This window comes from Aplidium turbinatum, chromosome 5 (assembly GCF_918807975.1).
Source record: "Aplidium turbinatum chromosome 5, kaAplTurb1.1, whole genome shotgun sequence".
NCBI lineage: Eukaryota > Metazoa > Chordata > Ascidiacea > Aplousobranchia > Polyclinidae > Aplidium > Aplidium turbinatum.
Window position 1 is genome coordinate 33,842,959 of NC_137476.1, and position 15,395 is coordinate 33,858,353.

General features: G+C 33.5%; 3 protein-coding genes across 3 annotated transcripts; all 3 read right to left on the minus strand.

Moving 5' to 3' along the window:
- Positions 1–1,342: 1,342 nt before the first annotated feature.
- LOC145771173 (uncharacterized) lies at positions 1,343–4,139 on the minus strand. The gene is made up of 2 exons (XM_082582909.1): positions 3,942–4,139; positions 1,343–3,104 (listed from the first exon to the last, which is right to left on the minus strand). Exons 1-2 carry the CDS (start codon positions 4,124–4,126, stop codon positions 1,871–1,873), a joined length of 1,419 nt encoding a protein of 472 aa, XP_082439035.1. The 5' UTR covers positions 4,127–4,139; the 3' UTR covers positions 1,343–1,870.
- An 84-nt stretch (positions 4,140–4,223) lies between these two features.
- LOC145771205 (uncharacterized) lies at positions 4,224–6,957 on the minus strand. The gene is made up of 2 exons (XM_082582939.1): positions 5,312–6,957; positions 4,224–4,893 (listed from the first exon to the last, which is right to left on the minus strand). Exons 1-2 carry the CDS (start codon positions 5,497–5,499, stop codon positions 4,689–4,691), a joined length of 393 nt encoding a protein of 130 aa, XP_082439065.1. The 5' UTR covers positions 5,500–6,957; the 3' UTR covers positions 4,224–4,688.
- A 413-nt stretch (positions 6,958–7,370) lies between these two features.
- Positions 7,371–11,235, minus strand: LOC145771204 (uncharacterized). The gene is made up of 2 exons (XM_082582938.1): positions 10,138–11,235; positions 7,371–10,053 (listed from the first exon to the last, which is right to left on the minus strand). Exons 1-2 carry the CDS (start codon positions 11,111–11,113, stop codon positions 9,797–9,799), a joined length of 1,233 nt encoding a protein of 410 aa, XP_082439064.1. The 5' UTR covers positions 11,114–11,235; the 3' UTR covers positions 7,371–9,796.
- Positions 11,236–15,395: the final 4,160 nt, after the last annotated feature.

Below are 15,395 nucleotides of genomic sequence, written 5' to 3' on the forward strand. Positions count from 1 at the left end.
GAATGAGTTAGGTCATGAGATTTTAAATGATCAGACAGGGCAAATGATTTTTCGCAAACATTACAGCGATATGGTTTTTCACCAGCGTGAAATCGCTGACGTTTATCCACTTAAGATTTGTGTTTAAAACTTTAGTCACAAAGTTTGCAACAAGGTCGTTCCATCCAATGAATTTTTTGGGACTGATCAATGCTGACTGGCTTTGGATATGTTTATAACATACATTGCACTTTAAAGTTTCTTTTTCAGTTGGTTGGATGGAAGATAACCTTTCTTGATACAAATATGTAGGACATTCCTTAGCGGCTGAAGCAGCTTTTAAATCATCTTGGTCAATAATATCAGGAACTTCATGCTTCACTGGAACCTTTCCATGTTGATTCATGCAACAACAAAGTGCAACTTTTCTATGCTTTTCAAAGAAATTGAGAGAAAATTGGATTGGAAATGATAATTCTTCCTGATGCAAACATGAATAACATTCCTTGGTGTCTGGACCAACTTCCAAACGATCTTGGCCAATGATTTCATAGGTTCGCATACTTCAAAAACTTTAAGCTTCACAGGGAAACTTCCGTGTGGATTCGTATTCAAAAATGGAGGAAACTGCAAACTGACTTAATAACACTTATATATTTGATAATAAAGCAACTGAATGAAGTAAATTGTCCTGAAAATGAAACAGAATAAACACACAAGATAAACATTAACAATTATGAGAACCCAAAATCAACTTTGCAAAAAACATCATATTCATTGTCAAAAACATCACATTCGTAAGAAGAGTTTATTCAGGTAAGTAATCAAAGTCAATCATATGAAAAACATGTAAAAACAAAACAGTCACAATTCAAAACACCCAAGAATATGTGGTTGTAAAACTGTTTTAACCTTAATATACACACTTACACAGGCCTTGTCAACGTGCGAACTTATAGTGTAGTGGTGACTGGAAACCGATGTAATAAAAATATCAAAAGATAGGCTCAATGTAATCTTTTTCTCGTTGAAAAACTAAATTTTGTTGTAGAAAAACCAAATTGCTGAAATTGATAAGTGAATTTCATACAAGGTGTGTGATTCGTTTGTGCCGATTTAAATTATTTATGTGTGAAAATAATTTCTCGCAAACATTGCATCTATGTAGTTTTTCATCACAATGAGTTATCCGATGAAATTTCAAATTACTAGATTGTAAAAACGACTTTTCACAAACCTCACATTTATATAGTGTTTCACCAGAATGAATTAGCTTGTGCTGTTTCAAATTGCTAGATTGTGAAAATGACTTTTCACAAACATCACATTTATATGGTTTTTCACTAGTATGAGTTAGCTTATGAGATTTCAAACTACTAGTTGTTGTTGATGACGGAGACTTTCGCCAATGATGGAGGTTTTTTATTGATGCTACAGTATTTTGCACCCAACTGGTGTAACTAAAACCTTGCCGGTATTATCATTATAACAGTGTGAAGTTGTTTGTGACGTTGCAAACTCAGGTACATAACCAAAGTCGATCATATGACAAACATGTAAAAACAAAGCATTCACAATTCATAACATCCAAGAATATGTGGTTGTAAAAATATTATAACCTTACTATACACAGGCCTTGTCAACGTGCGAACTTACAGTGTAGTAGTGAATGGAAACCGATCGAATTTAGATTTCAAAAGATAGCCTAAATGGAATCTTTTTCTCGTTGAAAAGCTAATTATTCCGTTTCTAATTTTCTAATTAACTATTTCTAATTTTCTAATTTTAATTTACTAAGTTTCTCGTTGAAAAGCTAATTGGAAAAACTAAATTACTGAAATTAATAAGTAAATCTCATATAAGGTGTGTACCGTAATTCGTTTGTGCCGATTTACATTACACACGGTTTATGCCTTTTAAAAGCAGATATATGTAAAAATAACTTTTCACAAACATCACAGTTATATGGTTTCTCACTAGAATGAGTTAGCTTGTGAGATTTCAAATTATCAAATCGCGAAAATGACTTTTCACAAATATCACAATTAAATGGTTTTTCACCAGTGTGAATCCGTTTGTGCCTTTCTAAAGCAAATAAATGCGAAAATGACTTTTTACAAACATCACATTTATACGGTTTTTCACCAGTGTGAACCGGTTTGTGCCTTTTTAAAGCAAATAAATGCGCAAATGACTTTTCACAAACATCACAGTTATAAGCCTTTTCACCAGAATGAATTAACTTGTGAGTTTTCAAACTACTAAAATGCGAAAAAAGTTTTTCACAAATATCACATTTATATGGTTTTTCACCAGTGTGAACCCGTTTGTGTCTTTTTAAAGCAGGTTTACGTAAAAACGACTTTTCACAAACGTCGCATTTATATGGTTTTTCACCTGTGTGAACCTGTTTGTGTGTTTTTAAAGCAGATATGTGTGAAAATAACTTTTCACAAATATCACATTTATATGGTTTTTCACCAGAATGAGTGAGTTTATGCCATTTTAAATTGCCAGATAGCGAAAATGATTTCTCACAAACATCACATTCATATGGTTTTTCACCAGAATGAGTGAGCTTATGAGATGTTAAATTGCCAGATTGCGAAAATGACTTTTCACAAAGATTGCATTTATAAGGTTTTTCACCAGTGTGCATTCGCTGATGAACTTTCAAATTAGATTTGCATTTGAAACTTCGATCACAAAAATTGCAACAAAATCGATCCCTAAAGTTAATGTTTTGATGAGTAATCAATGCTGATTTGTGTTGGAAATAGTTACAGCATATATTGCCGCTTAAAGTTTCTTTTTCATTTGATTGGATGGAAGATAATCCTTCTTGATACAAATATGGATGACGATGATTGGTGGATAAAGCAGTTTCTAAATGATGTTCCTTGAAATTCATGTTTTGATGAGTAATCAATGCTGACTTGCGTTGGAAATGGTTACAGCATTCTTTGTGAGCTGGTTGGATGGAAGATAATCCTTCTTGATACAAATATGGAGGACATTCATTGGTGGATAAAGCAGTTTTCAAACGATCTTGATCGATGATTTCACAAGGTTTGCATACTTCGGGAACTTCAAGCTTCATTTGAACTTTTTCATGTTGACTTATACTGAAAAATGATTTAATTGTTTTTTACGAACTAACCATAAAACTGGCATTCAGAAATGATGTGCTGAGAAAAAGCATATTTGGAAATAAGTATAAAATGGGGACAAGTCGTCGAGACGCCGAAAACTTGAGCAATACTATTGACCAAGATTAAGCTGGTGAAACAACAAATCGATGGAGGACACCCTTTTTAAAGAGATTACTTTGTGCATCTTCTTTTTTTACCACTATCTGTGAGTGAAACATTTTGTTTTGAAGACAAGTTAGCATTGACAATAACAAGCCTAACTTGTAAAATTTGGGGGGAAATTCTCAACAGGCACACAATTTGAATTGTACTGCGTTGTTTACGTTCTAGACCAGTGTTCATTGGTTCTCCAACTTTATGTACTGTTTGTTGTCCCTAACAGAAATCAATACATTGCACAGGGCAACAAAGTGTTTTGGCAAAAACTGTGAGCTAGTTTAGAATATTTCAAAACTCGTGTTTCCGAAATTGCACATAGTTTTTTAAATTATTTTTTTTAATGATTGGTTTAATTACACATTTTGTAATTTTGTTTTATCCATATGTCAAATCATAATTTTATGTTTATTCGCCAGGTCGAGTTAGCCTTAGAGGCTTGTGAAAACACCTGACCACAGGTTTGTGATGTTTCAAATTAATAAAACGCGATAGCCACATGCTACAAATAAAACATTTATGTCTTTTCACCTGTGAGTTTTCATTGATTGTTTTCTACATTGGATTTGCATTGTAAATCTTAATACAATAATGCCACTAAAACAGTTTTGTCTGATAAGCTTTCTGATGATTTAATAATTGATACCACCATACCATATAATGCCATTCAGAGCTTCATTTTCAGTAGATTGGATGGGAGATAATCCTTCTCGGCACAAATATGGATGACATTCCTTGGTGCCTGGACCAGTCTCCAAATGATCTTGATCAATGATGTCATAAGGTTCGCATACTTCAGGAACTTCAAGCTTCACAGGAACACTTTCGTGTAGATTCATATTCAAAAGTGAAGGAAACTACAACCTTATATTACTGATACTTATTAAAACAAAGTAAGTTTTCCTGAACATTAAACAATTAGTTCAAATACCTAATAGCGAACACGACGTTTCATTTATATTACATTTATATAATTTTATACTAGAATGAGATAGCTCACGAGATTTTAAAATACAAGATTGCGAAAACAATCTTTTACAAAAATCATGTTTAAATGTTTTCATACCAATGTGAAGTCGTTTGTGCCGATTTAAAGTATTCATGTGTAAAAACGATTTGCCACAAGCAACACATTTATGCGGTCTTCAATAAGAATGACTTGGTAAATGAGATTTCAAATGACGAGATTGATAAAAACAACTTTTCACAAACGTAACATTTATATGTTTTTTTTTCACAGGAATGATTTAACCTATGAGATTTTATATGGCACGATTGAAAACTGGTATGACTTTTCACCAGTGTGAATTCGCTGATGACTTTCCAAATCACATTTCCATTTAAAACTCTTACGACAAAAATAACAAGATTGTTCCCTGAAGTGAATTTTTTGATGAGTATTCAATGCTGATTTGCATTGGAAATGTTCATAACATTGCAATTCAGAGCTTCCATTTCAGTTGGTTGGATGGAAGATAACCCTTCTTGATACAAATATGAAGGACATTCCTTGGTAGTTGAAGCAGTTTTTAAATCATCTTGGTTTATAACTTCGCATGATTCAGGAACTTCCAGCTTCATTGGAACCTTTTTATTTTGATTTATACTGAAAGGTAAATGATGATTAATTGTTTCTTGTGAACTGATCGTGCAACTCGATAGCAACAGAAAGGATGAGATGTGAAAAGGCGTGGGTAAAATATTATAATATGAGCACCAGACATCTTGACAAGGTTAACTTAGCGGGTGCAAAATTCAAACGCAAATTTGCAAGTTCAAATTTTATTGGAATTCTGCAGCAAAAACGCAATTGATTTTTCTAAGATGTAAATACATTATAACAAGTAAATGTGATGTTCTGCTATAGGAGTTACTGCATAGTTTTGTAGCCTAACACAAGCTGTTGTTTCAAACCTTTGAAAATAATTTGAAATTGTGTGAAAAATCAAATTCCTCTGGTGAAAAATCAAATGATTGACCAATGATGATTTCAAATTAAAATGCTTACAACACGCGGTACATACCACACAATGTCATTCAGAATTTCATTCTCAGTTGATTGGATTGGATATGATAATTCTTCCAGATGCAAACGTGGATAACATTGCTTGGTGTCTGGACCAATTTCCAAATGATCTTTGCCAATGATTCCATAAGGTTCGCATACTTCAGAAACTTCAAACTTCACAGGGACACTTTCGTGTGGATTCATATTCAAAATTGGAGGAAAATGCAAACTCAATTAATAGTTAATAACATTTGTTTTATAATGAAGCAACTGAATGAAGTAATATTTTCTAGAAAATCAAACAGAACAAACATATAAAAAGGAAAGTTCAACAGTCTAAATTTCGAGTACATAAATATTGTATTGTCAAAAACATCACATTCGTAAGAAGAGTTTATTCAAGCAAATAACCAGTCATTCAAATGAAAAAAATGTAAAAACAAAACATTCCGATTTTGGCTAAACGTAATCTTTTACTCGTTGAAACACTAAATTTTCTTGTAGAAAAACTAAATTGTTGAAATTGATAAGTCAATTTCACATAAGGTGTGTTATTTGTTTGTGCCAATATAACTTATGCGTGAAAATGATTTGTCACAAAAATTGCATCTTTGCAGTTTTTCATTACAATGAGTTACGATGCGAGATATCAAATTACAAGATTTCAAAAACAACTTTTCACAAACATCACATTTATATAGCATTTCACCAGTATGAATTAGCTTGTTCCCTTTCAAATTACTAGATTGCAAAATCGACTTTTCACAAACATCATGTTTACATAGCATTTCACCAGAATGAATTAGCTTGTGCTCTTTCAAATTACTAGATTGCAAAAACGACTTTTCACAAACATCACATTTACATAGCATTTCACCATAATGAATTAGCTTGTGCCGCTTCAAATTACTAGATTGTGAAAATGACTTTTCACAAACATCACATTTACATAGCATTTCACCAGAATGAATAAGCTTGTGCCGCTTCAAATTACTAGATTGTGAAAACGAGTTTTCACAAACATCACATTTATATAGCATTTCACCATAATCAATTAGCTTGTGGCGTTTTAAATTACTAGATTGAGAAAATGACTTTTCACAAACATCACATTTAAATGATTTTTTACCTGAATGAGTTAGGATATCGTTGTTAATAAGCTGAACTATCGTAAGTCCAAATTTTTCAAAATTGCATTTTTGATTGATTTTGTGTCTTTATAGACTACAGTTTATTTTGTTGAAGCATCGTAACTCTATCTGCATTAGTTTTGATGATACAGAACGATGAACTATCGTAAATGGGAGTTATGATAGTCTTGAAAAAATAATAAAATAAAAAGGGACTTACGATACTCTGCTCTGAAAGTTATTTTACACGTTTCACGTTAACACACCATTATCTTTTGGTTAATTTTTTTTCAATCATTTTTACATGTTGATTCGCATAGGCTACAACAAGTTTGCTGTATTGTTGTAACTACATTTCGAGAATTTTTTTCTTTGTTAAATTATCGTATGTCCATATTCATTTTTCTAACGTTCAATTTTTGCAAAAAAGTATCTTTTTTTTCAACGACAAAACATTATGAAAAACAATGTTCAGTTTTTATGTTTTTCCCTTAGAGAACTTTTAGAAAGAACAAACAATGTACAGCAAACACTGCGCCAACCTTAAAATTCTTATTATACCACACAACGTCATTCAGAACTTCATTCTCAGTTGATTGGATCGGAGATGATAATTCTTCCTGATGCAAACACGGATAACATTTCTTGGTGTCTGGACCAAATTTCAAATGATCTTGGCCAATGATTTCATAAGGTTCGCATACATCAGAAACTTCAAGCTTCACAAGGACACTTTCTTGTGGATTCGCATTCAAAATAGGAAAAAACTGCCAACTGACTTAATAACACTTATTTTATAATGAAGCAACTGAATGAAGTAATGTTTTCCTGAAAATCAAACAGAACAAACATGTAAAAGGTAAAGATAAACAGTCCAAATTACGAGTACATACAGCCGACCACTCGTGTCCATATTAATTGACTCAAGCAGGAAAAAACATACAGTTTCAGTTATTCAACGTTTTTCTTATTTATTTTACACAATACATTTCAAAACCGGTGCTAATAACTTGTGTGGACCACTTCGATTCTTCAACAGCTCTTTCACACGCTTTGGCATCGATTCAAGAATCTTTTGGCTGTTTTTTTGAATTTCTGGGTCTCTATACCATACTTGAATAATGGCTTCTATGAGTTTAGTTTTTGTAGTGCAATCGAGTTTTTGCAAACGAGATTTCAAAATTAACCAAAGGTTTTCTATTGGGTTGAGGTCAGGAGAGTTTCCAGGCCAATCTAGAACGTTTATCTTAAGTTGATACAAAACTCTCGTCATTTGCTTGGATGTATGGCATGGAGCAAGATCTTGCTGAAACAACCCCCCACTAGAAACATGCTCTTTTACCCCCAAACGTAAGGGAATATGTGGAAGAAAACGAAAGTCGACACCAAGGGACTATTCTGTTATCATCAGAAATAGTTAGCTTGATCCAAGAAAGAGCAGTTTTGAGTTGCAAAAGGATTTGCAACCCTCTGGGGTGAAGGTAAGTGGTACTATACTGTTCGGCGTCGATTGCTGGAAGTTGAAAGAAAAGCTAGGAAACCCTTGAAAAACAACTTCTCACCAAATATGTAACAATTAGTGAAAGAGAGAGGTTGAGTCCCCTGCATTCTAATCAAACAGTTAAACACCCCGCAAAAAATGTTCTGGGGTTGTTTTGGATTTTCTGGCGTTGGAACATTAAAGGCCTACTAAATGAAAATTTCAAACGGGAATTAGCATTAAAATGCGTAAACTGAACATTCAAGAATACATTTTAAGAAAAAATACCGAAAAAAAATTGTTTTCAATGGCGCTGGCAAGGCCCAAAGACCAATGTTTCATTAATTTTCATTTTTTTCAAAATAACCAAAAGTGCAAATACTGCTCGAGAATACGTCACAAAAGACAGCAATAACAATAGCCATTAGCTACGTTACCACATCTGGTGTTTTGAGCAAACTGTATGAGTGTATGATGTTTTGATGTTGAAATGTGATGTTTTGATGTACATACATTATACATACACAGCCTACAGTCAAATCGCCTGCAGTAACAATTATTGCGCGATTAGCTGATTGCTAGTCTCTTGTGACGCAGAATGTACAGTGTACAGTCGCACGCTTCGCTGCTAAAGCCCAATCTCGTTTTGAAAGCTCTGACAAAAGCACGCGCGCAATGGTGGTCAGACCGCAATGGGCAAAATTGTATTGAAAATCGTTTTATGGTAGCAAGTTAAACAAAAAGAACGTGGAAAATCGCCAAGTCAGGTTTTTCCTTTAGTATCCATTTAATCCCAATTGAGGGAATGATGAACTCAGCTCGATACTCTGAAGTAATAACACGAACCTTAACTCATGACATGCAAAGGGCATTTCCTGAAGGTGGGGGGATATTTTAGCAAGATCTTGCTCCATGCCATACATTCACTGTTGAAAACATCACATTTGTAGGAAGAGTTTACTCAGGTAAATAACCAAAGTCGATCATATCGCAAACATGTAAAAACAAAATATTCACAATTCATAACACCCAAGAATATGAGGTTGTAAAAATGTTCCAGGGCTTTGGAGCAGGCGTAAATTTTAAGTTGCTCCAGCTCCGCAGCTCTCTTTCATCGTAAACTAGCTTCAGATCCTGCTCCGGAGCTTATTGATACCACTGCTCGGACTCCAGGCTCCCAAAAGTGCTTTCATTAAAATAATGACGACATATCAGTTTAATTTCTAAAGCTTAAAATTGCCTGCAGTCAATTGTTGCTAAAAAATGGCACAACTTTACGAAATTTAAGGTACTTTTATGAAAATGTCTTGCGGAACTGCGTTTCAAAACATATTCGCTAATTCGACGTCAAATAATTTCTTAATTTTGTGAAGGGTTACTGTTAAATTATGTGAATTCAGCCAATAATAGTGGCATCTTAAGAAATACATCGGAGCCGGAGCTATTTTTCAAACAACTGGCTCCAGCTCCACCTGAATTTCACGTAGAGCTACGGCTCCAGCTCCGTTAAAAACACACGGCTCCGGTGCTCCGGCTCCAAAGCTCTGGTTATAACCCTAATATACACAGGCCTTGACAACATGCGAACTTATAGTGTAGTGGTGACTGGAAACCGATGTAATTTAAATTTCGAAAGATAGACTAAACGTAATCTTTTTCTCGTTAAAAAACTAAACTGCTGAAAATGATAAGTGCATCTCATATAAGGTGTGTGGTTCGTTTGTGCCGATTTTAATTACGCATGTATGAAAATAATTTGTCACAAACATCGCAACTATGTAATGTAACTCATCGCAACTATGTTGTTTTTTCACCAGAATGTGTTACTATGAGATTTCAAATTACTAGATTGCAAAAACAACTTTTCACAAACCTCATATTTATATAGCATTTAACCAGAATGAATTAGCTTGTGCCGTTTCAAACTACCAGATTGTGAAAATGACTTTTCACAAACATCACATTTATATGGTTTTTCACCTGTGTGAAGACGTTTGTGCATATTCAAATTACCTATCACTGAAAACGACTTGTCACAAATATCACATTTATGTGGTCTTTCACCAGAATGAGTTAGCATATGATATTTCAAACTTTGACTTTGCGAAAACAACTTTGCACAAATATCACATTTATACGGTTTTTCACCTGTATGAAGACGTTTGTGCATATTCAATTTACCTATCACAAAAAACGACTTGTCACAAATATCACATTTATGTAGTCTTTCACCAGAATGAGTTAGCTTATGAGATTTTAAAGTATTAATTCGCGAAAATGACTTTTCACAAACATCACATTTAAATGGTTTTTCATCAGAATGATTGAGCATATGATATTTCAAATCACTAGATCGTAGGAATGACTTTTTACAAACATGACATTTATGTGGTTTTTCACGAGAATGAGTTAGCTTATGAGAATTCAAATTACCAGAGTGTGAAAATGACTTTTCACAAACATCACATTTATACGGTTTTTCACCTGTGTGAAGACGTTTGTGCTTATTTAAATTACCTATCACTAAAAACGACTTGTCACAAATATCACATTTATGTGGTCTTTCACCAGAATGAGTTAGCATATGATATTTCAAACTTTGACTTTGCGAAAACAACTTTGTACAAATATCACATTTAAATAGTTTTTCATCAGAATGAATGAGCTTATGATTTTTCAAACCACCAGATCGTAGGAATGACTTTTCACAAACATCACATTTATGTGGTTTTTCACCAGAATGAGTTAGCATATGAGATTTCAAATTACCAGATCGCGAAAAATACCTTTCACAAACATCACATTTATGTGGTTTTTCACCAGAATGAGTTAGCTTATGAGATTTCAACTGACCAGATTGGGCAAATGACTTTTCACAAACATTACATCGATATGGTTTTTCACCAGCGTGAAATCGCTGATGTCTTTCCACTTCAGATTTGCATTTGAAACTCTTGTCACAAAGTTTGCAACAAAGTCGTTCACTCAAATGACTTTTTTTGTGACTGATCAGTTTTGATATACGTCGGAAATGTTTATGACATATATTGCACTTTAAAGTTTCTTTCTCAGTTGGTTGGATGGAAGATAACCTTTCTTGATACAAATATGGAGAACATTCCTTGGTAGCTGAAGCACTTTTTAAATCATCTTGATTTATAATTTCAGAAACTTCATGCTTCACCGGAACCTTTTCATGTTGATTCATGCTGAATGGTGAAATGACAATTAATAATTTCTAGCAAACTGATCATGCAGATGGAAGGCAACAGCCCAGCCTAGCAACAAGACTAACGGCTCTCTTTGTATGTTATAGTATCACAATAAGCAAGCTACTTTCAAAGTCATGTCTAACTTGTATGTACAGTTTATCAGCAGTGTGAAGTTGTTTGCGACGTTTCAAATTACTCAAACGCGAAAAATACATGTTCCAAAATTAAACAACAAATGCTATCATTACTACAAAAGTGCCCAATGCGAAGCAAAAGGCCAAGCAGAGCGAGTTACATCAACTTTAGCTACTACTTATTAAAACCTTAACAGCATGTATCACCTTAATAGGATGAGTTCCTTCTGATGGTCCTATTAAGATGAAACAGGCTGTTAAGGTTTTAGTAAGTAGTAGCTAAAGTTAATGCTTCAGAATTAAATGTTTTTTACCTGTGAGTACTGATGGCTTTCTGGATTAGATTTTTATTTGCCACTCCGAATACAATAATGAGTTAGTTTATGACATTTCAGATTACCAGATTGAGAAAGCAATGTTTCAGAAACATCACATTTATAGGGTGATCAAACCAAGTGTAGACTAATATTTATTGAAATAACAGTACATCTACAGTAAAAAAGAAAAAAATTACACATATGAAGAAAAATACAAAGAAAAGAATACACAAGATGCACTCTTATTGATCAATATCCTCCTTCGCCTTCACCAAACGCCTTAGTCTGTTGTATGTACACTTGGTTGCATGAGGCAGACAGCCACCAGTTTTTAAATCATCTTATTCAATAATTCAATGCGATTTACATACTTTAGGAACTTCAAGCTTCATTTGAATCTTTACATGTTGATTCATACTAAAAGGCAGCTCTATTACTAACTTACTGTCTTTTCATAACAAAGGGCCCACAGATGACTTTTCACGTTCCAATAGATATGCATAAATTTGCAACATTTAATGCCCAAAACTTACAGTAAAATAGTTCCTCTGGTGAACAATCTAATGATTGACCAACAACGATGATTTCAAATTAAAATGCTTATAACACACGGTACATACCACACAATGTCATTCAGAACTTCATTCTCAGTTGATTGGATTGGAGATGTTAATTCTTCTTGATGCAAACATGGATAACATTCCTTGGTGTCTCGACCAATTTCCAAATGATCTTGGCCAATGATTCCATAAGGTTCGCATACTTCAGAAACTTCAAGCTTCACAGGGACACTTTCGTGTGGATTCATATTCAAAATTGGAGGAAACTGCAAACTCACTTAATAGTTAATAACACTTGTTTTATAATGAAGCAACTGAATGAAGTAATATTTTCTAGAAAATCAAACAGAACAAACACATAAAAAGTAAAGATCAACAGTCTAAATTACGAGTATATAAATATTGTCATTGTCAAAAACATCACATTTATTTGTTTTTTTCACCAGAATGAATTAGCTTGTGAGATTTCAAACCACCATATTGCAAAAGTGACTTTTCACAAACATCACATTTAAATGATTTTTTACCTGAATGAGTTAGCATATCGTCGCTAATAAGCTGAACTATCGTTAGTCCAAATTTTTTAAAATTGCATTTTTGATTGATTTTGTATGTTTATAGACTACAGTTTATTTTGTTAAAGCACCGTAATTCTATCTGCATTAGTTTTGATGATACAGATCGATGAACTATCGTAAATGGGAGTTATGATAGTTTTGAAAAAATAATAAAATAAAATGGGACTTACGATACTCTGCTCTGAAAGTTATTTTACAAGTTTCACGTTAACACATTATTTTCTTTTGGTTAATTTTTTGTTCAATCGATTTTGCATGTTGATTCGCATAGGCTACAACAAGTTTGCTGTATTGTTGTAACTACATTTCAAGAATTTTTTTCTTTGTTAAATTATCGTATTTCCATATTCATATTTCTAACGTTCAATTTTTGCAAAAAAGTATTATCTTTTTTTTAACAACAAAACACCATGAAAATCAATGATTAGTTTTTATGTTTTTCCGTTAGAGAACTTTTAGAAAGATCAAACAATGTACAGCAAACACAAGCGCCAGCTTAAAATTCTTATTATACCACACAATGTCATTCAGAACTTCATTCTCAGTTGATTGGATTGGAGATGATAATTCTTCCTGGTGCAAACACGGATAACATTTCTTGGTGTCTGGACCAATTTTCAAATGATCTTGGCCAATGATTGCATAAGGTTCGCATACTTCAAAAACTTCAAGCGACCAAAGTCGATCATATTACAAACATGTAAAAACAAAGCATTCACAACTCATAACCCCCAAGAATATGAGGTTGTAAAAATATTATAACCTTACTATACACAGGCCTTGTCAACGTGCGAACTTACAGTGTAGTAGTGAATGGAAACCGATCGAATTTAAATTTCAAAAGATAGGCAAAACGGAATCTTTTTCTCGTTGAAAATCTAATTTTTCCTCCAGAAAACCTAAATTACTGAAATTAATAAGTAAATCTCATATAAGGTGTGTAATTCGTTTGTGCCGATTTACAGTATACACGGTTTATGCCTTTTTAAAGCAGATATACGTGAAAATGACTTTTCACAAACATCACAGTTATATGGTTTCTCACCAGAATGAGTTAGCTTGTGAGATTTCAAATTATCCAATCGCGAAAATGACTTTTCACAAATATCACAATTAAATGGTTTTTCACCAGTGTGAACCGGTTTGTGCCTTTCTAAAGCAGATAAATGCAAAAATGACTTTTTACAAACATCACATTTATACGGTTTTTCACCAGTGTGAACCGGTTTGTGCCTTTTTAAAGCAAATATATGCGAAAATGACTTTTCACAAACATCACAGTTATAAGCCTTTTCACCAGAATGAGTTAGCTTGTGAGTTTTCAAACTACTAAATTGCGAAAAAAACTTTTCACAAATATCACATTTATATGGTTTTTCACCAATGTGAACCTGTTTGTGTCTTTTTAAAGCAGATATACGTAAAAATGACTTTTCACAAACATCGTATTTATATGGTTTTTCACCAGTGTGAACCTGTTTGTGTGTTTTTAAAGCAGATATGTGTGAAAATAACTTTTCACAAATATCACATTTATATGGTTTTTCACCAGAATGAGTGAGTTTATGCCATTTTAAATTGCCAGATAGCGAAAATGATTTCTCACAAACATCACATTCATATGGTTTTGCACCAGAATGAGTGAGCTTATGAGATGTTAAATTGCCAGATTGCGAAAATGACTTTTCACAAAGATCGCATTTATATGGTTTTTCACCAGTGTGCATTCGCTGATGACATTTCAATTTAGATTTGTATTTGAAACTCCGATCACAAAAATTGCAACAAAGTCGTTCCCTGAAGTTAATGCTTTGATGAATAATGAATGCTGACTTGTGTTGGAAATGGTTACAGCATACATGGCCGCTAAAAGTTTCCTTTTCATTTGATTGGATGGAAGATAATCCTTCTTGATACAAATATGGATGACGATGATTGGTGGATAAAGCAGTTTCTAAATGATGTGGATCGGTGATTTCATAAAGTTTGCATACTTCGGGAACTTCAAGCTTCATTTGAACTTTTTCATGTTGACTTACACTGAAAAAGAAAATGATTTAATGTTTTTTTACGAACTAACCATAAAACTGGCATTCAGAAATGATGTGCTGAGAAAAAGCATATTTGGAAATAAGTATAAAATGGGGACAAGTCGTCGAGACGCCGAAAACTTGAGCAATACTATTGACCAAGATTAAGCTGGTGAAACAACAAATCGATGGAGGACACCCTTTTTAAAGAGATTACTTTGTGCATCTTCTTTTTTTACCACTATCTGTGAGTGAAACATTTCGTTTTGAAGACAAGTTAGCATTGACAATAACAAGCCTAACTTGTAAAATTTGGGGGGAAATTCTCAACAGGCACACAATTTGAATTGTACTGCGTTGTTTACGTTCTAGACCAGTGTTCATTGGTTCTCCAACTTTATGTACTGTTTGTTGTAGGGGTAGGCAGTAAAAATGAAGGTATTCAGATTTTGCATAGGACTCTTTTTTAAGCAATTCTTCTTCTTGCGTTTGAGTGAGTTGCGGTCTCTGATTGTTGCCATTCGCTTCATTAATATGAATTACCAGGACTCACCACGAGGAGGTTGACAACATGAGTCCCTTTAAGCAATAATATGATATGACAATGCAGAATCAGCAAAAAAAATTGAACTTTAGGCGTTTTTGGCGGTTAGCATCAC

Coding starts and splice junctions, on each gene's coding strand:
- LOC145771204 (XM_082582938.1), bottom strand. CDS start 11,113: ATGAATCAACATGAAAAGGTTCCGGTGAAGCATGAAGTTTCTGAAATT. Junction 10,054..10,137: donor TCATAAGCTAACTCATTCTG/GTGAAAGACTAC, acceptor GTCTTCATACAG/GTGAAAAACCGTATAAATGT.
- LOC145771173 (XM_082582909.1), bottom strand. CDS start 4,126: ATGAATCTACACGAAAGTGTTCCTGTGAAGCTTGAAGTTCCTGAAGTA. Junction 3,105..3,941: donor GCTCTGAATGGCATTATATG/GTATGGTGGTAT, acceptor ATCATTTTTCAG/TATAAGTCAACATGAAAAAG.
- LOC145771205 (XM_082582939.1), bottom strand. CDS start 5,499: ATGAATCCACACGAAAGTGTCCCTGTGAAGTTTGAAGTTTCTGAAGTA. Junction 4,894..5,311: donor ATTCTGAATGACATTGTGTG/GTATGTACCGCG, acceptor TTTACCTTTCAG/TATAAATCAAAATAAAAAGG.